The following is a 25,151-nucleotide window of genomic DNA, read 5'->3' on the forward strand; positions in this document are numbered from 1 at the left end:
CGTTTGAATTTCCACTTTTGCGCAAACAAACACCCTATGTGATGTATGTGAAATAAATGTTGGATTTATCTTTAACTTAAATTAGACCAAAAAATGTTAAGACTTGAAGCTGAAAGAGAAAGCAAGACAAAAAGGGAGAAGGTCCTGAAAATGTCCTTCATGTGTTTAGGTTTATGAGATGTTTATTTAAGGAAATTTTGATTTAAGATATATTCTTTTATTATATGACACCTCCCCTTGTCTTAATTTTATATAATACTATTTGGTGATGTGTTTTGTTTGTTTTTCTACTGTGCATTTTTTCATGAGAAGATTGTTCTTTGGTGTTTAGGGGAGCCTAATAACTTCATCCTTAGCTGAGCAAGAGTTCTCTAACTCTAACTTAGGAGGAGCCTAAAGGTAAGTATTTGTTGATGGTAGTAGACACAGTAGACCTTTATTTATCAACACACTACAAGAAAAATGGTCTACGACGACAGTTATTTATTGTCGTGAACAAAATCCATGACAATTATTTTCAGTGATAGAAGCGGGAGTTATGGAAAGTCCTTCCATGACATTTTTCAAAAACTGTCTCCATAAGTTATTTCATTACATAACATAAATGTCGTTAGTTAGCATTCTACGACATCAAATAACTGTAATATTTTATTTTATGACAATAAATAACTATCATCATTTATGTATTAAGAACAGTTAAATAAATGTCATGAATTCGTTTATTGTGACATGTTTTAAATGTCACGAATATGTCAATTGCGACAAATTTTTTTTAAAAAATGTCATTGTTTTGCTACTGATGACATTATTTTTCTGTCAAAGATAGGGCAATCGTGACAATTAATTTTTGTAAAAAAACTGTCATTGTTTTCGTATTCACAACAATTAATAACTGTTAAAAATTCATATATTACGACATGTTTTTCCTGTTGCAAATTACTCGATTAGTACAGTTTTTTCCTGTTCTCCTTGCCACTCCGCCATTACACGAACCATTTGAATGACAATAATGTAGCTGACAATTTGACAATTTTGAATTTATAATATTGACACCCATATAGAAAAAATTAGCCAACAATTTAATATATATACGCTATAATACAATTTATAATATTCGTACATTTCCAATCAAGTTCCAACAATTTACAAGTACAGAATCTCAGCCCTTAATCAAAAAATATTTTAAATAGCATCAGAATACATATAACAAGATTTTCTGCTAAAGCATAAACGACCAACCGAGAATGTTTGTCTCTGAAAATGTTCTTTGAAAGTAAACTCATGAAGTTGTCGACTCCAGTTGAACCTACGAAGACAACATGAATATAAGCATCCATCATAGAACAAGAGAGTACAACTCTTATAGAAAATTTCAACATTGAGAATTACCTATCACTACATACGTCGATAAGATAAACAACTACATAGCAGAGCACACATGTAGAATAACAACATCAACTTAACATCCACTTGGTCTACCATATTGGAACTTTTTACAAATTACAACTCTTGTATCATTACTCTTTAGAAAACTTAGCTGGATATAAATAAGTAATCAACAAGAAAATTCTTGAATAAGTAATCATAAGTAATAATCGAGATGAATGAAACTTAAGAATCCATTAGTAGTTCACTGTCACTAAGGTTGGAAGAAACGTTATCCAACAAGAACCAAAAAGTTTCCATCTTAAGGAGTCAAACACTTTCAAATCTACAAATATCAGAAAGAAGACAGTTTTCATGTGCAATCCACTTCAGTTAATGAAGCCAAGAAATATTAAGGTACTAGGAAAATGAAACTAGAACAACTTGTATCATTTATGGCTTGACAGAATTTAAAGGTCTCCTAGTTTCTTATAAAAAAAAAGCTCTACCAATGAGTACCGACATAAAATCCATGACAATTTACACAAGTACCAATTTAGCAATAGCAATAAGTACAGACATAACACCCATGGCAATTTACACAAGTAGCAATAGTCAACCACTATAAGCATACTATTCATGATAAAAAAACAAAATTGTAGCATCCTAGCAGGTATATTGTTGGTATCGATAGGTTGTTTTCAAGTATTTATCTTGTTTCGTAAAGCAACAATTCAATAGTTTGTTTTAGCATATATAACCACTAAAATTGAATAATGACAAATCATCAAAGAGTGAAAAATGGAAAGCCAATAACTTCAACAAACTAAAGTTGTAAGAGTATATACTTTGAAATAAATATTACCTGTTAACTATATCGTTAGATTGTTCTTATCTTCTTTATATGTTAGAGGTATCCTCTTGAGTTGCTAGCCTTCATAAGATATATACCTTTATTATCTGACGTGCTCCATTTCTATTGGATGCTTGCCAATTCTCTATGATCATACATCTGAAGGCTGAATCACATTTTCATCATGTAATCGGACTTTAGTGATTGGATTTGGACGTTTAAGATCATGCAAAATAAGAAGCACAAATGTAGATATGCAACGTAATATGTTTACAATAAGAAAACTAAAACTTCTAAATGAATTCTGAATCTTTATACACCCCGAGTATGATGACATGCACAAAATTCTTCTCCTAGATTCAATGTATAGAGATGAATATTGTTTATGGATACCTTACTATGATTTCCTTACAATGTACAATCTACTTGAAGGTAGTTGAGGTTCTAAAGTACCTAAATACACCGTTCCTACAAATTGGAACCGATAGTCTGTCAGAGATAAAAAATATCTAATATAAGAACTTTTGTGGTTAGCTTTTTGAACATCTTAACTTTTAACAAGTCAATAAGAAATGGAAACAAGAGCATACACTACTACAAAAATGGGTTTACTTGACGTCAAGTATGAACTATCTTAAAGAAAAAACGTCAAGTATAGTCTTAAAAAATATGAAGTTTTCACGAATTTTTTTTAATTATTTTATGTTAGCTTTATTTGACATTTTTTTTTTGTGTCAAGTATAAAGTAGATTTTACTTGACATTTTATTCGAGTTAAAAGTAGTGAACATTTACTTGACACAAAAAACATGTCAGGTAATGGTTTTAAAAAAGAAAATTTTTACGTTAACTTTTATATGACATGGTTTTCGCGTCAAATATAGTGGAGATTTATTTGACAGTTTATTCGCAGTCAAAATATAGTGGAGATTTTACTTGACGTTTTTTTCGTGTCACGTATAGGGACATTTACTTGACGCGAAAACAACGTCAAATATAGTTAACATTTTTTATTTAACACTTTTAAAATGTCAATTGCCAAAATGTTTAAATATAAAACATTTAAAAATATGAAAATAAAAAGTATAAAAATCAACTTATTAAAATAATTTTTTAAAAATCAACTTATTAAAATAATTTTTTTTAAAATCAACTTATGAAAATAAATCTTTTGAAATTTTTCACTTAAATAATTTGAAATCTCTCATTAAATTAAATTTACTAAAATCTCTCGTTAAAATAAATTTGTTGAAAATTTTCCTTTAAATAAAATTATTGAAAATATTTCCTTAAATAGATTTATTAAGATATTTTAATGAAAAACTCATTAAATAAATTTATTAAAATATTTTAATAAAATATTATTAAATAAATTTTTGAAATCTTTCACTAAAACAAACTTTTACAAATTTTGACTAAAATAAATTTGTTGAAATCTTTACTTAAATTAAATTTATTAAAATCTTTCTTTTAAATAAACCTATTGAAAATATTTTATTTAAATAAATTTATTGAAACCATTTCTTTAAATAAATTTATTAAAACATTTTAATGAAAAGTTTATTAAATAAATTTATTAAAATACTTTAATAAAAAATTGTTAAATAAATTTTTTGAAATTTATCACTAAAATAATTTTTTGAATTCATTAAAATAAGTTTATTGAATCTTTCCTTTAAACAATTTTATTGAAAATATTTCATTAAATAAATTTATTAAAATATTTTATACAAAATTTATAAATAAATTTATATATTTTAATGAAATCTTTCATTAAGTAAATTTATCAAAGTATTTTGATGAAATGCTTATTTAATAAATATTAAAATATTTTAATGAAAACATTATTAAATGTATTGGTTAAAAACTTTAACGAAAATATTATGAAATAAATTTATTAAAAAAATTAATAAAAAATAATTAAATAAATTTATTGAAATCTTTCATTAAAATATTTTACCAAAACAGATTTGTTGAACTGTTTCACTAAATAAATTTATTTCAATATTTCATCAAAGAAATTCATTAAAATATTTTATTGAAATGATTATTAATGAAATTTATTGAAACATTTTAATAAATTTTAAATGGATCAACTTTTTCCATTGTTTAGTTTTTAGTTTGTAGTGTAGATTAATAATAGATCCAATTTATTGGTATATCTCCATAATTATTTACTTTTACACATCATTTATCACTACTCACATAAAAAAAATTACAAATTTTGTGACATGATTAGACAATTTGATAGACAAAAATAGGTGATATCCAGGAGATGCATATCTAAATATTGTGTTGGTAAGTGATATAATATTAAGTTCTCGCACATCAACTTGATTTTATGAAGTTTTGTTTAATAAAAAAATCATTTTATTAAAGTGAGCATATATAACTCAATTCAGTTATTTACCAAAAAATTAAAATCAAAATAATTTAAGGTTTCTTTTTTCTTTTTTTGTTTCTTTTTATGGAAAGATTGAAGATCTTGGAAACCTAAAACATAATTTAAGAAAATTGTTTAATGATAGCGAAAATTAAGAATAAATTAATAAAAACAAATAAATTGAAACAAAAACTCACAAACCGCTCTATTTAATTTTTTTTAAATGATATAATTAAAAAAAATATTATCAAAAACTAAGAAATAAAGAAAAATAATAATAATAACAAATTGGTACAAATCTATTATTTTCTAATTTTCACCCTTTCAACTTATTTTCTATTATCAATTCCTAATTTCTCCTATAAAAACCTTCTTTCCTAATTCAAAAATATTCATCATCTCAAATCTTTATATTCTCATGATCAATCCATGGATCTTCCTCAAAAGTTAACAAAAACTCATGTAATTTTCTTTCCTTTTTAATGTTTCTTTCATTTTTTTCTATAGAAATTTTCATGTTGATTATTAAAAATGATTAGTGGGCTTTTTTTTCAACTTCCTCAATAACACTTCTTTCCTTTTATATATTGTTAAAAAAGGTATCCAATGAAAAGATGAAAAATTTATTGCTTTTCAAGTTTTAACCTTAAAACAATATATATGGAAAAAATTTATATTTATATATTGTTAAAAAAGCTTGTTTTATTTTATATTTATATATGAAAAAAAATAATTTTTTGAAAAGTTTATCAAATATATTTATTGAAATATTTTAATTAAATTTATTAAATTCATTTAATTAAAAATATCAAGTAAATATATTAAAATCTTTTATTTCCCTATTTTTAGTAATCCCTCACGTCTCCACGATGAAACCCTATTCTCATCTCCACGCTTCCACACAACACAGGCGAACGGCCACTTCTTCGAATCGACGGACGACTTCCACACAACACAGAGTGGCAAACGGCGAATGGCTTCCACACGACGAACGCTTCCACCCGGCGAACAGCTTCCACCCGGCGAACAGCTTCAACCCGTTGCGAACAGCTTCAACCCGACGAATGGCTTCCACGCAGCGAACAACTTCCACAGTGAACGGCTTCCACGACTGCGAACATCTTCCGCACGGCGAACTGCTTCCGCGTTCAAAGGTTTTTTATGCTCCTCATTCTTATTGTATTTAACATTTTTCAATGAATAATGCTCCCTTGAATTTGATTTATATCTTGTAATTAAGGATGATATTGTAAACCCAAAGTGAGAAACACACAAAGAGAAGAAAATTGAGAATGACTCTTGTATATTTATATTTATTTGTGTTATATGTTTATGTTGTTTATGTTCAAATTCGTAAACAAATGGTATAATCTAATTGACAAATAGAGAAGACCATCATTTTTCTTTATTGTTGTTTTTTACAGGAATGAGTAATGAAAAATTAAGGGTGACTCTTGGATGTTTTTAGACCGTAATTAATTTTGTTGTCGTTATGGTTATAATTATCATATTGATTTGTTTATAGTAATGAGTAATGAATTGGTATATTTACTCTTGGTAAGATTCATACTTTTGAATGCCATTTTTTTTTATAGTAATGAGTAATGAATTGATCTTGTGTGCATCATCATATCCCAATTACACATGCATCTTGGAAGCTGGTGCCGACTGAGTTGAAAGAAAAAGTATACAATATGATTGAGGTATGTAATCATCCTTCTCATTTGGAAATCATGCAAATACTACACATTTATTGTATATTTTGAGTCATATTATCTTGTGGTTATCCTGTAGCCTTGGTAGCCCCATAGCCTGTATATTTTTAGTCATACTATCTTGTGGTTATCCTGTAGCCTTGGTAGCCCCATAGCCTTGGTCTTGTGGCTATCCTGTAGCCTTGGTAGCCCCGTAGCATTGGTAGCCAATCATGTATATATTACACAATTATTGTATATTTTAAGTTGTATTATGTGTGGCTATCCTGCTATGGTAGCCAATCATGCATATATTGGTAAATGTAAATATATTTATAAAATAATTTTTATTTTAATCTAGCACATAATATAATATATATGCATTGTTAATTGGTTGTGTTATAGTGTTCTTTACAAGTAGGTACGGTTGAATGTGGATATTATGACATGAGATACATGCAAGAAATTGTGACTAAGGACACAAACATTATCACTGGTGCGGTATGTTTTTAAACTATTTACATTGTAAAGTTATAGATAGTATATTATGACTAACTCAAATATTTTACAAAGTGTATTCTACTTTTTATGTTTTATAGATTGATACAAGAAGCCCATACACACAGCTTGAATTGGATAGACGAGGGGAGTGGGCTGGATTTTTAGCTCGGTACATATGATAGACACACCTAGATATGATCATGTTAATTTTGTAAATGGCTAAGATATGGGAATGCTCATAACCTTTTTTGTGGAAACGTTTTGTTCATAGCCATTATGAGGGCAAAAGATATATGGGGATAGGCTTCAATTTTGATTATATAAGACAACTATTATCATTTAATATTTTGGAATAGGACACATATAGGAAATTTTTAGTTGGCTATATTGGATTGGAATTGTGTAATTGTTGATGACATTGTTGAGAATAATGAAATTATTGTTGGTTTACATATTATACTAAATTTTTTGTCCTTTTTTTTGTTGTGTAATTGTTCGTTGGAGAATTTGTTTTGTTTACGGATATGTCTTATTGAAGTAAATGTATGTAATGCAGGAAATAAAAAATGAAAAAAGAAAAATTTAGTATATTTAATATATTAATAAATGGTATAAATGACATTAAATACATGTCACATATACTATCTTATTTGAGTCAAATATACCATTTTACTTGATGGATATATAGTGTCAACTATAAAATTTTACTTGACATATACATAATGTCAAATATACTATCTCACTTGACAGGTAAATAGAGTCAAATATATATCTTACTCGACTTGTAAATAGTGTCAAGTATACTATCTCACTTGACAGGTAAATAGAGTCAAGTATATAATTTACTCGACGTGTAAATATTGTCAAGTATACTATCTTACTTGACACAAAAATGATGTCAAGCAATAGAGTACTTGACGTTTTTTTAGTGTCAAGTAATAGAACTATACTTGACAGTCGATTACTTGACGCTTTTTAAAACGTCAAGTATAGATTTACATGACACTGTATTAATGTCAAGTAATTCAATTTTTGTAGTAGTGATACCATTACAGAAAATCAAGCACATTTCAGCTTTAAAATTATTGTAAACATATATGGTTTAATTTAAAATTAGAAACAATTGAAAATCTTCTTAGGAGCAGTTCCAGTAGCTCTGTGTTTGGCAGCAATTTCCTCTGCCTTTGCCTTTAGCTTTTCTTCTCCATGCTTTGCTTCAATTAACAACCTTATTTTCTTATGTTGTTTTGTGTATCAATGCTATTTTGTTCTTCATTTTCTCTATATACTCACCCTTCTTCTTCTCAAATTTTTCATGCTCTCAATTACAAAATCAATCCAAATGAAATCGACAAAAAAGAAAAAAAAACATAGTTGTAAAGAGCAGTTCCGTCAATGAAGAGAAATATCGAATTACAGATTTTGGAATCTTCACTGAGGTTGTGAGTTTATATTTAATGAATTTTTCTAAAATCTAGAACTAAAATCGTAAATAGCATCTACATACTATACAAATAAAACTTAAACACATTACATATATTTTGTTTTCTAATTACCTCAATTTGTTTTAGTTCAGCCTCAAGAGCTGCTTTCTTGTTGTTCTCCCATGACCCAATGCGTTCCATCCAGAAAAACACATATATAAAGCAAATAATAGCATCAAAGGGGTTAAATTCCATTGAGCTCCCTATTCAACTCTTCAGTATCAATCAGAATTTTAGAATTATTAACCCAAGGGCTGAGAAATATAAAATAAATTTGGAAACAAAAGAAAATTCCATTGAGCTCTTTAAGGAGGAAGCAAAAGATTGTATTTTTCTGAAATTAACTTTCTCAAAAAGAAGCAACAATCTCTTATCACAAACTAGTAACATAGATTCCCCACTGCAAATAGGAGAAAAGAACTAACATCAACAAAGTAGATAGAATTTTGGACAAAGAGTAACATAACATGAAGTTAGGAACATGCAGTAAACAAAATCTCATGAAGATTAAGCACATCAATACCCACAACTAGATCCTAAAAAAAATAAGAATCTGAAACTAGATCCTGAATAATAGCATATCTTATAATCCAATGAACACCAATAATTATCCTACTGTGCAAACATGGAAATTACTTATGTAGATTGGAACCCACAATTTTCAATTTGAAAATCTACTTCCTTGAACCAATGAAATCAATTAGTTCAAAGGAGTAACAAACTACAAACAAATTAGCATTAATGAACCATATCTACATTAAAATAATATAAATAAAAGACAAATTCACTCTCCCCTTTCTCTACTCCACCCCACTAAGTCTATATATTTGTAATTTACCCACTCACTCAAAACAACATTCAAGGAACAAATCAAGTGAAAGAAAACCTTTTCCAATTCCTTGCCATAAATCTACTAAATAATGCAAATTAACTATAAAAAATTCAGAAATCAATGAATAGGTAATGATATTTTTACGAAAATAATAAAGAATACTTGTTGTCATATAATCTTAAAAATTAATGATACGCACAGAAGAAGTATTGAATAACATAATTCAAGGCTTGTTGTGTGACTCAAACATCCTATATCGGGACAAACACAATCACACAACATCATTAGCATTTCAAATACATTCATAAATAATAATATATCGTTTATCTGTTTCTTTCCTTCATACAATCCTAAAGAGTTTACAACTCTTTTTTTAAATATCTCATTCGTCTTTTGATATACGCTCATCTTGAAAATCCCCTCTCTCCAAAAAAAAAAAAAAAAAGGACAGATTTCATTCTCCAATCTCTCCATCCATTTCCACACCCACCCCTAATATTTAATATTTACAAAGAATCTTATTAAAAAAAAAAACTTAGCATGTTTTTCCAAAATGCCACTTAAACTAGTGGCATCATTGATCATTAATCTATCGATTGAGAGTGACAGAAACATCGATAGAGAGCTCTAACAAGAGAATATTAACATCACCATGCTAACCTTTTGAGTGGCTAAGAAAAAATTGAGATGAAATTCTTCAAGACTTGAACTTCTCAATGTACTGTAACCCAACTTCGACTGAATCTACACGTAAACATTAAGTCATCAGAACTTGAATGTCATCAACACACAAAAAAAATTCATGCTTCTTGTATTCTACAAGATACTCTTATTACTTCATTGGTTGTCTTCAAACATTATCACTTTCAATAAAAACAACCAAAGTCCATAAACAGATTGTATGTTATTATTGGAAAACAAAATAATTGAAAACATAGGACCATTTTCAAACCATTAAGCAATCACTATAGGACCAACCATCAATAAAAACATATTTACAAATATGTAAAGTAGATCAGATACGTCCAAAACTAAAGGACTAAATGAGTTAACGTCCAGAAAAAAAAAATCCAGACATGCATATACACACCAAATGCTTACAAAATCAATATAACAATCTTCCAAAGTACCCTACCCAGAATAATAATCTCGTGACAAATAAGTGTCCTTAAGAGGACCAAATTGCACAAATAATCCCCGTAGGTCGTCTGACCTGCAAAATACATACCGATGAAGAAGTTGATCAACTTAATAGAGAACAAAACCAAACACAATCTCCTTTTTCCCTTTGTCTTCTCAACAAAATAAAACGTTTCTTAGAATTTTCCTAATTCAAACGAACGAAAATCAATTAAAAATCAACTAAATGCTTCATTGAGGCATTTCATCAAACACATTGTAATCAAACATATCGTAAGCAACCAAAATGCTTCATCACATAACCAACCATAAAGAAAAAATGTGATTCACATTAGAAAAATGATCGTAAACAACAATATTGAATATGATGAATATGATGGTAGACAAAACAAACACATATCTCCTATAAAATCAAAACTATGAGGGATGTTTTTCATAAAAAGAACCATCAATATATCACATTGACTCATTCGCATGGAATCCAACATATAGGAGATGGGTTATGAAGCCATTGGAGAGTAAATTGCATTCAACAAACAACCAAAGACAAAGTGGAATTGGAAATCAAAATTTCATCCATTTCGCAATTTGGGATTTAGGCAATGAGAATTCCCATCAAACATTAAAAAATTTGCCCAACCTATTTTTTATCCAAAACTTCTCTAAAACCTTTAATTTAACACAATTCAAACCTAGGCATAATGAAATTTCAGATATTAAAACCTAATTTTCAGCAATTTGCAGTGAATTTCGAAAGGACAGAATTTTTTTTGATACTTACTGGAAATTCCCCAAAATGTAATTAACATTTGCTGGACAACACGATAAAATCCTTCAAAACCTGAATCTAATGTAAAAATAGGATGAAGTCGAAATGGAGCCACGGACGCGTGACGGGAAAAGAAAACCTGAGAGTGAGGGAGAAGACGCCGATGAGAGGTGGTAGCGGTGCGTTTGGCTGGTCAGCGCTCAGTCGCAGAAGCCACCGACGCTGGCAGTGGAGAGATTGAGAAAGATTGCAGTGAGGGGGAGGGTTTTCGAAATTTAGGGGCTTTCCTTTACTTTCTTTCTTTCCATTCTTTTAACTTAAAAAAAATAAATTTTATTTTATTATTACTATTTAATGCAGTTAAAAAATGTCATAGATTTATGACATTAAAAAACTGTCATAAATTTGGCCAATCCGAAAATTTCCATCTTTTCCCGCCAAAAATGGGCATTTTGACAATTTGTGACAGTTTTTTTGTTCTTCTTTTAATTTGGATTGTATACAAATGTCATAGAATGTCATTTTTCTTGTAGTGCAATTTGTGGGGTCTAATTGAATTTCTTTAACTTCAAATTTTGCTTCAATCCTTCTATTTTAGTATTTTTAGAATACTTAATTTTTGGCATTGGTGTTAATTTTGCTTTATTTTTGTCTTTACACTCTTAAATTAATTAACTTTTGGCATTTCGACTTCTTCGCTATATAAAGGTTAGTACTTACTTTTATATACTCAAGACTCTTTCTTATTTTAAGTTTTTCCATTTTATTTTGATTTTTAATTACATGTTCTTTTGAAAATTGTTTGTTTATCTATTAATGTTGAGAATATCATAAAATGTTCTCTACATTTTTTATTATTGAAATTTTGGGGGTTCTTTTTTTTTTTTTTTTTTTTTTTTGCTATTTTCACTATTTTCACTTTGCGGGAGAACAAAAAGGTAGAAGTAAAACATTTTATGTTTTATTTTATATTTTACTAAAAATACTTTTTAGCAAGAGTAATACGTAAATGTAAAAATACTTTTTAGCAAGTGTAATATGTAAACTCCACCATTTGCGTATGGAAGGTGTTTGTGAATATGCCTGAGAGATGTGGACAGTGGCTTTGTTTTATACAATTTGTTTTAAGCATATTTTGACTGTTGAACTGGAAATGGACTTTTAGAATCCAACCCATTTGCTTTAATTGCACAAATCTCTAGTGGAAGGATTTGGCTGCAACTCATGCAGTCTAAATAATGGTTTGTTATTATTGTTAGCCTATTGGTACAATTCTAGTGTAATTATTAGAAACTTCCTGCCTTGAGTTTGGTATTTACTCACTAACTTTTCATGGTTGAATTTTCAGATCTATTTGAACTATCAACCCGAATTTGGAACTTCAATGTTGGGGCTTTGGTGAAAGAAAATGCTTGAACCCAAATTTGAATTGAATTGTATATTTATTAATCTCTAAAAAGTTTTGTCGATTTCATTTGGATTGATTTTGTAATGAGAGCATGAAAAATTTGAGAAGAAGAAGGGTGAGTATATAGAGAAAATGAAGAACAAAATAGCATTGATACACAAAACAACATAAGAAAATAAGGTTGTTAATTGAAGCAAAGCATGGAGAAGAAAAGCTAAAGGCAAAGGCAGAGGAAATTGCTGCCAAACACAGAGCTACTGGAACTGCTCCTAAGAAGATTTTCAATTGTTTCTAATTTTAAATTAAACCATATATGTTTACAATAATTTTAAAGCTGAAATGTGCTTGATTTTCTGTAATGGTATCACTACTACAAAAATTGAATTACTTGACATTAATACAGTGTCATGTAAATCTATACTTGACGTTTTAAAAAGCGTCAAGTAATCGACTGTCAAGTATAGTTCTATTACTTGACACTAAAAAAACGTCAAGTACTCTATTGCTTGACATCATTTTTGTGTCAAGTAAGATAGTATACTTGACAATATTTACACGTCGAGTAAATTATATACTTGACTCTATTTACCTGTCAAGTGAGATAGTATACTTGACACTATTTACAAGTCGAGTAAGATATATATTTGACTCTATTTACCTGTCAAGTGAGATAGTATATTTGACATTATGTATATGTCAAGTAAAATTTTATAGTTGACACTATATATCCATCAAGTAAAATGGTATATTTGACTCAAATAAGATAGTATATGTGACATGTATTTAATGTCATTTATACCATTTATTAATATATTAAATATACTAAATTTTTCTTTTTTCATTTTTTATTTCCTGCATTACATACATTTACTTCAATAAGACATATCCGTAAACAAAACAAATTCTCCAACGAACAATTACACAACAAAAAAAAGGACAAAAAATTTAGTATAATATGTAAACCAACAATAATTTCATTATTCTCAACAATGTCATCAACAATTACACAATTCCAATCCAATATAGCCAACTAAAATTTCCTATATGTGTCCTATTCCAAAATATTAAATGATAATAGTTGTCTTATATAATCAAAATTGAAGCCTATCCCCATATATCTTTTGCCCTCATAATGGCTATGAACAAAACGTTTCCACAAAAAAGGTTATGAGCATTCCCATATCTTAGCCATTTACAAAATTAACATGATCATATCTAGGTGTGTCTATCATATGTACCGAGCTAAAAATCCAGCCCACTCCCCTCGTCTATCCAATTCAAGCTGTGTGTATGGGCTTCTTGTATCAATCTATAAAACATAAAAAGTAGTAGAATACACTTTGTAAAATATTTGAGTTAGTCATAATATACTATCTATAACTTTACAATGTAAATAGTTTAAAAACATACCGCACCAGTGATAATGTTTGTGTCCTTAGTCACAATTTCTTGCATGTATCTCATGTCATAATATCCACATTCAACCGTACCTACTTGTAAAGAACACTATAACACAACCAATTAACAATGCATATATATTATATTATGTGCTAGATTAAAATAAAAATTATTTTATAAATATATTTACATTTACCAATATATGCATGATTGGCTACCATAGCAGGATAGCCACACATAATACAACTTAAAATATACAATAATTGTGTAATATATACATGATTGGCTACCAATGCTACGGGGCTACCAAGGCTACAGGATAGCCACAAGACCAAGGCTATGGGGCTACCAAGGCTACAGGATAACCACAAGATAGTATGACTAAAAATATACAGGCTATGGGGCTACCAAGGCTACAGGATAACCACAAGATAGTATGACTCAAAATATACAATAAATGTGTAGTATTTGCATGATTTCCAAATGAGAAGGATGATTACATACCTCAATCATATTGTATACTTTTTCTTTCAACTCAGTCGGCACCAGCTTCCAAGATGCATGTGTAATTGGGATATGATGATGCACACAAGATCAATTCATTACTCATTACTATAAAAAAAAATGGCATTCAAAAGTATGAATCTTACCAAGAGTAAATATACCAATTCATTACTCATTACTATAAACAAATCAATATGATAATTATAACCATAACGACAACAAATTAATTACGGTCTAAAACATCCAAGAGTCACCCTTAATTTTTCATTACTCATTCCTGTAAAAAAACAACAATAAAGAAAAATGATGGTCTTCTCTATTTGTCAATTAGATTATACCATTTGTTTACGAATTTGAACATAAACAACATAAACATATAACACAAATAAATATAAATATACAAGAGTCATTCTCAATTTTCTTCTCTTTGTGTGTTTCTCACTTTGGGTTTACAATATCATCCTTAATTACAAGATATAAATCAAATTCAAGGGAGCATTATTCATTGAAAAATGTTAAATACAATAAGAATGAGGAGCATAAAAACCTTTGAACGCGGAAGCAGTTCGCCGTGCGGAAGATGTTCGCAGTCGTGGAAGCCGTTCACTGTGGAAGTTGTTCGCTGCGTGGAAGCCATTCGTCGGGTTGAAGCTGTTCGCAACGGGTTGAAGCTGTTCGCCGGGTGGAAGCTGTTCGCCGGGTGGAAGCGTTCGTCGTGTGGAAGCCATTCGCCGTTTGCCACTCTGTGTTGTGTGGAAGTCGTCCGTCGATTCGAAGAAGTGGCCGTTCGCCTGTGTTGTGTGGAAGCGTGGAGATGAGAATAGGGTTTCATCGTGGAGACGTGAGGGATTACTAAAAATAGGGAAATAAAAGATTTTAATATATTTACTTGATATTTTTAATTAAATGAATTTAATAAATTTAATTAAAATATTTCAATAAATATATTTGATAAACTTTTCAAAAAATTATTTTTTTTCATATATAAATATAAAATAAAACAAGCTTTTTTAACAATATATAAATATAAATTTTTTCCATATATATTGTTTTAAGGTTAAAACTTGAAAAGCAATAAATTTTTCATCTTTTCATTGGATACCTTTTTTAACAATATATAAAAGGAAAGAAGTGTTATTGAGGAAGTTGAAAAAAAAGCCCACTAATCATTTTTAATAATCAACATGAAAATTTCTATAGAAAAAAATGAAAGAAACATTAAAAAGGAAAGAAAATTACATGAGTTTTTGTTAACTTTTGAGGAAGATCCATGGATTGATCATGAGAATATAAAGATTTGAGATGATGAATATTTTTTGAATTAGGAAAGAAGGTTTTTATAGGAGAAATTAGGAATTGATAATAGAAAATAAGTTGAAAGGGTGAAAATTAGAAAATAATGATTTGTACCAATTTGTTATTATTATTATTTTTCTTTATTTCTTAGTTTTTGATAATATTTTTTTTAATTATATCATTTAAAAAAAATTAAATAGAGCGGTTTGTGAGTTTTTGTTTCAATTTATTTGTTTTTATTAATTTATTCTTAATTTTCGCTATCATTAAACAATTTTCTTAAATTATGTTTTAGGTTTCCAAGATCTTCAATCTTTCCATAAAAAGAAACAAAAAAAGAAAAAAGAAACCCTAAATTATTTTGATTTTAATTTTTTTGGTAAATAACTGAATTGAGTTATATATGCTCACTTTAATAAAATGATTTTTTTATTAAACAAAACTTCATAAAATCAAGTTGATGTGCGAGAACTTAATATTATATCACTTACCAACACAATATTTAGATATGCATCTCCTGGATATCACCTATTTTTGTCTATCAAATTGTCTAATCATGTCACAAAATTTGTAATTTTTTTTATGTGAGTAGTGATAAATGATGTGTAAAAGTAAATAATTATGGAGATATACCAATAAATTGGATCTATTATTAATCTACACTACAAACTAAAAACTAAACAATGGAAAAAGTTGATCCATTTAAAATTTATTAAAATGTTTCAATAAATTTCATTAATAATCATTTCAATAAAATATTTTAATGAATTTCTTTGATGAAATATTTAAATAAATTTATTTAGTGAAACAGTTCAACAAATCTGTTTTGGTAAAATATTTTAATGAAAGATTTCAATAAATTTATTTAATTATTTTTTATTAATTTTTTTAATAAATTTATTTCATAATATTTTCGTTAAAGTTTTTAACAAATACATTTAATAATGTTTTCATTAAAATATTTTAATATTTATTAAATAAGCATTTCATCAAAATACTTTGATAAATTTACTTAATGAAAGATTTCATTAAAATATATAAATTTATTTATAAATTTTGTATAAAATATTTTAATAAATTTATTTAATGAAATATTTTCAATAAAATTGTTTAAAGGAAAGATTCAATAAACTTATTTTAATGAATTCAAAAAATTATTTTAGTGATAAATTTCAAAAAATTTATTTAACAATTTTTTATTAAAGTATTTTAATAAATTTATTTAATAAACTTTTCATTAAAATGTTTTAATAAATTTATTTAAAGAAATGGTTTCAATAAATTTATTTAAATAAAATATTTTCAATAGGTTTATTTAAAAGAAAGATTTTAATAAATTTAATTTAAGTAAAGATTTCAACAAATTTATTTTAGTCAAAATTTGTAAAAGTTTGTTTTAGTGAAAGATTTCAAAAATTTATTTAATAATATTTTATTAAAATATTTTAATAAATTTATTTAATGAGTTTTTCATTAAAATATCTTAATAAATCTATTTAAGGAAATATTTTCAATAATTTTATTTAAAGGAAAATTTTCAACAAATTTATTTTAACGAGAGATTTTAGTAAATTTAATTTAATGAGAGATTTCAAATTATTTAAGTGAAAAATTTCAAAAGATTTATTTTCATAAGTTGATTTTAAAAAAATTATTTTAATAAGTTGATTTTAAAAAATTATTTTAATAAGTTGATTTTTATACTTTTTATTTTCATATTTTTAAATGTTTTATATTTAACATTTTGGCAATTGACATTTTAAAAGTGTTAAATAAAAAATGTTAACTATATTTGACGTTGTTTTCGCGTCAAGTAAATGTCCCCTATACGTGACACGAAAAAAACGTCAAGTAAAATCTCCACTATATTTGACGCGAATAAACTGTCAAATAAATCTCCACTATATTTGACGCGAAAACCATGTCATATAAAAGTTAACGTAAAAATTTTCTTTTTTAAAACCATACCTGACATGTTTTTTGTGTCAAGTAAATGTTCACTACTTTTAACTCGAATAAAATGTCAAGTAAAATCTACTTTATACTTGACACAAAAAAAAAATTGTCAAATAAAGCTAACATAAAATAATTAAAAAAAAATTCGTGAAAACTTCATATTTTTTAAGACTAATACTTGACGTTTTTTCTTTAAGATAGTTCATACTTGACGTCAAGTAAACCCATTTTTGTAGTAGTGAAACAAGCAAACATAGTAAAGAAGAAAATGGGAAATGGTGAAATGAACGTGTTGCACTAAAATCCAAGTTTTAACTGTTTCCATGTCTTTGCTGCCTTCTCATATTTCAAAGGGAGAGAGTTGGTTTCTTGTTTTTGTTATTATTTTTTTCCATATTGTTTTGTTTTATGTTGAGCAATTAAATTGAAATAGCATTCAAGTATGTTAATTGAAAATATTTTGATCATTATTATTTAATTCTTGTTTTTTGTTTACTATGATTGTGGAGTTCTATTCTCTATTATTACGCAAGGACTACTCTGGTCAATTACTGTTCTATATCTTTGCTGAAGACATGATACTAGTAATGGTGGCTTGAACATTTGACATGAGAATGATTACAACACTGCCTCATGGAAAATCTTCACGTAAGTTCTTCTCTTCAATAGTTAAATATCTTATAAGACAATAAACATAAATTGCATATTTCTGAGATAAGATGATAGATACATGTCAAATCTTTCCTTGGTTATTGAACCTTGGTTAATGAACACATGGATGAGTGGGTATGGCTGAGAGAGTCCAAGATATAATGAATACTTTAGTGAGTCATGTTGGATTGCCAGCCGAAGCCATTTTTTTCTAGGATTTTCTGGTGAATAAGTTGCATTTCTGCAGAACGAAGAATTATAACCATACACAAAATCTAATCATGAACCGATAAAACTGGTGGTGGAAATCCAGTTTTTTCAGTTGCATTTAAAGACACAGATTTCTACTCAGGAAGAAAATGGTATGTATAAGGGGACATTTAGTGGCATATGTGAATTAAAAGACAATCTTGTTTGTTTTCTATTTTGATCTCAGTATTTACATTGCTCAAAAATTGGAAACTTGACTTCATTGAAATAGGAAATTGAATTTGTCACTTTTGGTTAGTGTTCTTGCACTGCAGCTTTGTTGAGCAGTATCCAAATAAAGTTGTTTGTGTGAAGTGAAAATAAGGAATATTGTGAATTAGTTTATGGTGTGCAACCATTGAAATTGACAAGGAAGACCTCATTATGGTCTACTAATGAGGCTATTCAAAAGATTAGAGCACGTATGCAAACAGCGCAGAGTAGATAGAAGAGTTATGCGGATGTACGGCGAAAAGACCTTAAGTTCGATGTGGGAGAAAAGGTATTCTTGAAGGTAGCACCTATGAAGGGTGTTATGCGTTTTGAGAAGAAAGGGAAGTTAAGTCCTCGATTTGTTGGACCATTTGAGATCTTAGAGAGGGTTGGTGTTGTGGCGTATCGCTTGGCGTTACCACCATCACTCTCTGCAGTCCATAATGTTTTCCATGTTTCGATGTTGAGGAAATATGTGGCCGATACATCTCATGTAGTAGACTATGAACCCTTGGAGATTGATGAGCATTTGAGCTATGTAGAACAACCTGTGGAGATTCTGGCTAGAGAGGTGAAGATGCTTCGTAATAGAAGCATTCCATTAGTAAAGGTTTTGTGGCAGAATCATCGAATTGAAGAGGCGACATGGGAGCGAGAAGAAGAGATGAGGACTCGTTATCCAGAGTTATTTCAAGATTAGAACTTTCGAGGACGAAAGTTTCTTAAGGGGGGAAGAATGTAAAGTCCCAAAGGTAAATATATATATATATATATACATTTTTATTTTATTTTCTTTTCTTTTTCTTTTCTTTTCTCTCTTCTCCTTCCTCCCCGTGCGTTCTCCTTCCGTTCGCAGCAAGCAGCCGCTGACCATCCCTTCTCCTCTCCGTTCCGCCAGATCGAGCCGAACTCAACCGCAACATCTGTTTCTTCCTCCGTTCACCGAAGCCGAACCCACTTTCTTTCTTCTTCGATCCAAAACTGTCGCTGTAACCGTCGGCCGCCGCGTAACTTTCCGTCCAGATCTGCACCGCAAGACCTTTCGTCGTTGCAACCGTTGCTCTTTCTCCGCTGCCCAGCCGTCTCAGTCGGTTCTGTCTCCGTCGAAGCCACGGTTCTGCAACCGTCTCCGCCGGTTCTGTCTTCGTGAAGCCCTGACGCGCAACCTCTGTTTCGAGCCGCCGCCCATTCCGTTCTCCTCTGTTTTCTGCACTGCCGCGCGACTCTCCGACCGCGTCAGATCGTTGATCGATTTTGAGGCAGCCGCCACGTCTCCTTTGGCCGACCGCTGACCGACCCACACTTAGGATTTTTGCTGCGACTCCGACAGTCGTGCGTTGAGGTGTGCTGCTGTCTCTGTTTTACAATTTTATCGAGGTTGCTTTGTTGGTAACAACTTAAGTATGAATGGTAATTAGTTTCAAAGTGGTTCAAGTGTTATGGTTGGAATGTTTAGCTAATTTGTTAATTGGTTCTTGAAGGTGTTGGGAGTAACGTTGGGCTCCCTTAAATTCACAACCAATTTGTGAATTGTTGAGGGTTCAGTTCGCCAATATATCGGTGAGTTGGAACTTACGTTGAGGAAAGTAAGTGAGATATGTATCGTGGAAGTAATTGAATTTTGTGTTGTTGTGCTTAGGATTGTTTCGAGGACGTTAGTTGATTAAGGAGCTTCCCCAACTTTGAGGTAAGGGACTTTCTACTGGACTCACCTAAAGTTTTGAGTTGTGTTGGACTGTATGGATGATGATTAAGATGTACATGTTTGGTTGCAGACTAAATGTTTAGTGTATGTTGTATTTGACTGGAAACATATATATATACATTGATGTGTGAATTGATGTGGATTGCCGAAAGTATACATGTGAATGACTGAAATTATGCTTATGTGTACATGATGATATTAATAGATTGTGCTGTATAAAGATTTGGATGTGAACTAGTGAATTTGTTTCGGTTGGATGAGGATTATACTGAACTGTGGTTTGTGCTGGTGAACTGAGGGGTGTATTGACTGTATAGTTTGATTGACTGACGTATTAGTATATTATTGACAGACATATGACTAAAGTGAGATAAGTTGACTGTTAGGACGTCGAGAGAAAGAACTTTATGTTTTGAAGTAACTGAAAGATGGATTGAATGGAATGAGGGGATAAATTGTTAGGTTGTATTGGGATGTTTACCTTGTAGGTGTCCCACGGGACCACCAATTTATTTTGCACCTTCGGGAGCATTTGACTGATATGTGTTTCTGCAGAACACTTGACTGATATGTACGTCCCTCGGGGCGTTAGACTGATATGTACGTCCCTCGGGTCGTTAGACTGAGATATGTATCCTACGGGATCACAAGACTGCGACTGTACAGGGTGTCCCAATAGAACTTTAACAATTTATTTTCCCCTGACGAGACCAGTAGAGGGTCTCTTACTGAGTATTGTTATACTCACCCTTCTTATGTTTAATTTTCAGGCAAAGGAAATAAAGGTGGCAAACCGGCGAGGGGCAGGAAGGAAGCGTGATTGCCATAGGGAATGTGTTATTTTGCTTCCGCTTATGATTTCTTTTAAGGTTTAAGATGTACTAAAACTTAGTTTACAAACTTTTATTTGTAAATAGTGTTATTGTTAAGTTTTCTTGAATATTTGAAAATCAGGCCTGACATGTTTTGTTTTTAAATTGACTTATGTTTCAATTTGTATCAACCAAAGTCTTTTGTCAAAAAAAAATTAACGACCTCGACTTACCCAGAAAAGTTGGGTCGTTACAGTTGGTATCAGAGCCTAAGTTTTAGGTTATGTAGACTGACTTACGATGTAAGTCTATGTTTTTGTGTTCCTATGGCTAACGCGACCCTTCGTCTCTCGTCAGGTATGCTTGATGCTTATATGTATGGTTTATTTGTATGACCTTGCCTAAATTAAACTAGATTGCATGACGATAAAGACTTGCTTATGTTTATGATTAAGATTTTGTTAAAGAGTGTTGTTGGTGGATATATAGGAATTATGCCGCCAAGGGAAGAAGTACGTAGAGGAGGTCGTAGAGGCCGAGGTAGAGGAGCAGGAGGCCGAGGTAGAGGAGCAGGTCGTAATCAGCCTACTGAGGGTCAAGCTGAACAGCAAATTCCTGCTGCACCCGTGACTCACGTTGAGTTTGATGCACTGTCTGCTCACATGGAGCAGAGGTTTACAGAACTTATGACAGCTATAGCTCAAAACCAGCAGGCACCTGCGGTCCCACCTGCACCTGTGGTTCCCCCTGCACCAGCAGCCCCTCCTGCACAAGAATTACCTAACCAACTTTCTGCTGAGGCGAAACATTTGAGGGACTTTCGGAAGTATGACCCTCAGACGTTTGATGGGTCACTGGAGGATCCTACTAAAGCTGAAATGTGGTTGTCCTCTGTGGAAACCATATTTAATTACATGAGATGTCCCGAGGAGCACAGAGTTCAGTGTGCTGCTTTTCTACTGAGGGACAGAGGCATTATCTGGTGGAGGACTACAATGCGCATGCTAGGTGGAGATGTGAGGCAGATTACCTGGGATCAGTTTAAGAACTGCTTCTATACCAAGTTTTTCTTGGCTAACCTTAGAGACGCCAAAAGCCAGGAATTCTTGGAGTTGAAGCAAGGATATATGACAGTCGAGGAGTACGACCAGGAGTTTGATATGCTGTCACGTTTTTGCCCCTGAGCTTGTTAGTAATGAGGCAGGCTAGAGCTGATAGGTTCGTCAAGGGATTGAGAGATGAAATTAGGGGCTTTGTGCGAGCACTAAAGCCCACTACCCAAGCTGAAGCACTGCGTCTGGCAGTGGATATGAGCATTGGGAAGGATGAAATACAGCCAAGGAGCTTTGATAAGGGATCGTCGTCTGGTCAAAAGAGAAAAGTAGAGAAGAGAACTGTAGGAGTTCCTCAGAGGAACTTGAGACCAGGCGATCCTTTTCGCAGTTTCCAGCAGAGTTCTGGCGGTGCAGGAGACACTACTCGAGAGAAGCCATTATGCAATACGTGTGGGAAACGTCACCTGGGTCGTTGTTTGATGGGAACGAGAGTCTGTTATAAGTGCAAGCAAGAGGGACACATGGCTGATAGGTGTCCCTTGAGATCTACTGGGGCTGGATCGAGCAGTCAGGGAGAGAGACCTCCACAGCGGGGTACAATCTTTGCCACTAATAGATCAGAGGCAGAGAAGGCCGGCACAGTAGTGACAGGTACATTACCAGTGTTAGGGCATTTTGCCTTGACCTTGTTTGACTCGGGATCTTCTCATTCATTTATTTCATCGCTTTTTGTGACGCATGCATGCTTAGAGGTGGAACCCTTAGATTATGTTTTGTCAGTGTCTACACCGTCTGGAGAAATTATGTTGTCTAAGGAAAAGATTAAAGCATGTGAAATTGAGATAGCTGGTCGTGTGCTGGACGTAACCTTGTTGGTATTAGATATGCGTGACTTTGATGTAATTTTAGGTATGGATTGGCTAGCTACTAATCATGCTAGTATTGATTGTTCTCGTAAGGAAGTTGTGTTCAGTCCCCCTACTGCATCTAGCTTTAAATTCAAGGGGTAGGAACAGTAGTACTGCCTAAAGTAATCTCAGCTATGAAAGCTAGTAAACTACTCAACCAGGGTACTTGGAGTATTTTGGCAAGTGTGGTGGATACTAGGGAAGATGAGACTTCTTTAACTTCAGAACCTGTGGTAAGAGAATACCCAGATGTATTTCCAAAAGATCTTCCAGGACTACCGCCACATAGAGAGGTTGATTTTGCCATTGAGTTGGAGCCAACACTACTTCCTATTTCTAGAGCCCCTTATAGGATGGCTCCTGCTGAGTTGAAAGAACTGAAGGTACAGTTACAGGAATTGCTTGACAAAGGCTTTATTCGACCTAGTGTGTCACCTTGGGGTGCACACAGTATTGTTTGTGAAGAAGAAGGATGGGTCGATGCGTCTTTGCATTGACTATAGAGAGTTGAATAAAGTAACAGTCAAGAACAGATATCCTTTACCCAGAATCGATGATTTGTTCGATCAGTTACAGGGAGCCACGGTGTTCTCTAAGATTGACTTACGGTCAGGTTATCACCAGTTGAGGATTAGAGACCGTGATATTCCTAAGACTGCTTTTCGTTCGAGGTATGGACATTATGAATTCATAGTAATGTCTTTTGGTTTGACTAATGCACCTGCTGTATTTATGGATTTGATGAACAGGGTGTTTAAGGATTTCTTAGACACTTTTGTGATAGTCTTCATTGATGATATTTTGGTTTATTCCAAGACTGAGGCCGAACATGAGGAACACTTACATAAGGTGTTAGAGACTCTTCGAGTCAATAAACTGTATGCTAAGTTCTCTAAGTGCGAATTTTGGTTGAAGCAGGTGGCTTTTCTTGGTCATGTGGTTTCCAGTGAGGGAGTTTCAGTAGACCCTGCAAAGATAGAAGCGGTTACCAGTTGGTCTCGACCCTCTACAGTTAGTGAGGTTCGTAGTTTTCTGGGTTTAGCAGGGTACTACCGGAGGTTTGTGGAGGATTTTTCACGTTTGGCTACTCCTTTGACTCAGTTGACAAGGAAGGGAACTCCGTTTGTTTGGAGTCCAGCTTGCGAGGGTAGTTTTCAGAACCTTAAGCAAAGGTTAGTTACTGCACCGGTCCTTACTGTACCAGATGGATCTGGAAGTTTTGTGATTTACAGTGATGCTTCCAAGAAAGGACTGGGTTGTGTTTTGATGCAGAAAGGTTTGGTAGTGTGACCTACAACAGTTTGCCAACGATTTTAAGGATTAAGAAAATGTTGGAGTTTGAAAGGAAGAAATCAAAATTTCCAAGAAACAAGCAAACATAGTAAAGAAGAAAATGGGAAATGGTGAAATGAACGTGTTGCACTAAAATCCAAGTTTTAACTGTTTCCATGTCTTTGCTGCCTTCTCATATTTCAAAGGGAGAGAGTTGGTTTCTTGTTTTTGTTATTACTTTTTTCCATATTGTTTTGTTTTATGTTGAGCAATTAAATTGAAATAGCATTCAAGTATGTTCATTGAAAAATATTGATCATTATTATTTAATTCTTGTTTTTTGTTTACTATGATTGTGGAGTTCTATTCTCTATTATTACGCAAGGACTACTCTGGTCAATTACTGTTCTATATCTTTGCTGAAGACATGATACTAGTAATGGTGGCTTGAACATTTGACATGAGAATGATTACAACACTGCCTCATGGAAAATCTTCACGTAAGTTCTTCTCTTCAATAGTTAAATATCTTATAAGACAATAAACATAAATTGCATATTTTCTGAGATAAGATGATAGATACATGTCAAATCTTTCCTTGGTTATTGAACCTTGGTTAATGAACACATGGATGAGTGGGTAATGGCTGAGAGAGTCCAAGATATAATGAATACTTTAGTGAGTCATGTTGGATTGCCAGCCGA

General features: G+C 31.3%; 2 protein-coding genes and 5 long non-coding RNA genes across 8 annotated transcripts; 4 read left to right on the plus strand and 3 right to left on the minus strand.

Moving 5' to 3' along the window:
* Positions 1-1,246: 1,246 nt before the first annotated feature.
* On the minus strand, positions 1,247-8,604 carry LOC116402638. 2 transcript variants are annotated; one of them, XR_004215093.1, is made up of 4 exons: positions 8,352-8,604; positions 2,612-2,686; positions 2,231-2,384; positions 1,247-1,306 (listed from the first exon to the last, which is right to left on the minus strand). It is a non-coding gene; the product is annotated as an uncharacterized LOC116402638 (long non-coding RNA). The 2 variants fall into 2 exon arrangements; XR_004215094.1 differs by having other exon boundaries at positions 2,612-2,707.
* Positions 6,207-7,151, plus strand: LOC116402639. Its single transcript, XR_004215096.1, has 3 exons — positions 6,207-6,303; positions 6,700-6,795; positions 6,894-7,151. It is a non-coding gene; the product is annotated as an uncharacterized LOC116402639 (long non-coding RNA).
* Positions 8,605-9,420: 816 nt separating the features above from the next.
* On the minus strand, positions 9,421-11,317 carry LOC116402627. The gene is made up of 3 exons (XR_004215075.1): positions 11,033-11,317; positions 10,247-10,324; positions 9,421-9,855 (listed from the first exon to the last, which is right to left on the minus strand). It is a non-coding gene; the product is annotated as an uncharacterized LOC116402627 (long non-coding RNA).
* A 2,061-nt stretch (positions 11,318-13,378) lies between these two features.
* On the minus strand, positions 13,379-15,261 carry LOC116402872. Its single transcript, XR_004215542.1, has 3 exons — positions 14,331-15,261; positions 13,839-13,934; positions 13,379-13,737 (listed from the first exon to the last, which is right to left on the minus strand). It is a non-coding gene; the product is annotated as an uncharacterized LOC116402872 (long non-coding RNA).
* Positions 15,262-18,916: 3,655 nt separating this feature from the next.
* Positions 18,917-19,395, plus strand: LOC116402421. Its single transcript, XM_031881668.1, has one exon. The coding sequence runs from the start codon at positions 19,006-19,008 to the stop codon at positions 19,393-19,395; it is 390 nt and encodes a 129-aa protein (XP_031737528.1). The 5' UTR covers positions 18,917-19,005.
* Positions 19,396-19,819: 424 nt separating this feature from the next.
* Positions 19,820-21,182, plus strand: LOC116402541. Its single transcript, XR_004214972.1, has 4 exons — positions 19,820-20,037; positions 20,177-20,255; positions 20,335-20,382; positions 21,171-21,182. It is a non-coding gene; the product is annotated as an uncharacterized LOC116402541 (long non-coding RNA).
* Positions 21,183-21,435: 253 nt separating this feature from the next.
* LOC116402422 lies at positions 21,436-22,396 on the plus strand. Its single transcript, XM_031881669.1, has 2 exons — positions 21,436-21,569; positions 21,702-22,396. Exons 1-2 carry the CDS (start codon positions 21,539-21,541, stop codon positions 22,394-22,396), a joined length of 726 nt encoding a protein of 241 aa, XP_031737529.1. The 5' UTR covers positions 21,436-21,538.
* The last annotated feature ends 2,755 nt before the right edge of the window (positions 22,397-25,151 follow it).

Source organism: Cucumis sativus, chromosome 3, assembly GCF_000004075.3.
Source record: "Cucumis sativus cultivar 9930 chromosome 3, Cucumber_9930_V3, whole genome shotgun sequence".
NCBI lineage: Eukaryota > Viridiplantae > Streptophyta > Magnoliopsida > Cucurbitales > Cucurbitaceae > Cucumis > Cucumis sativus.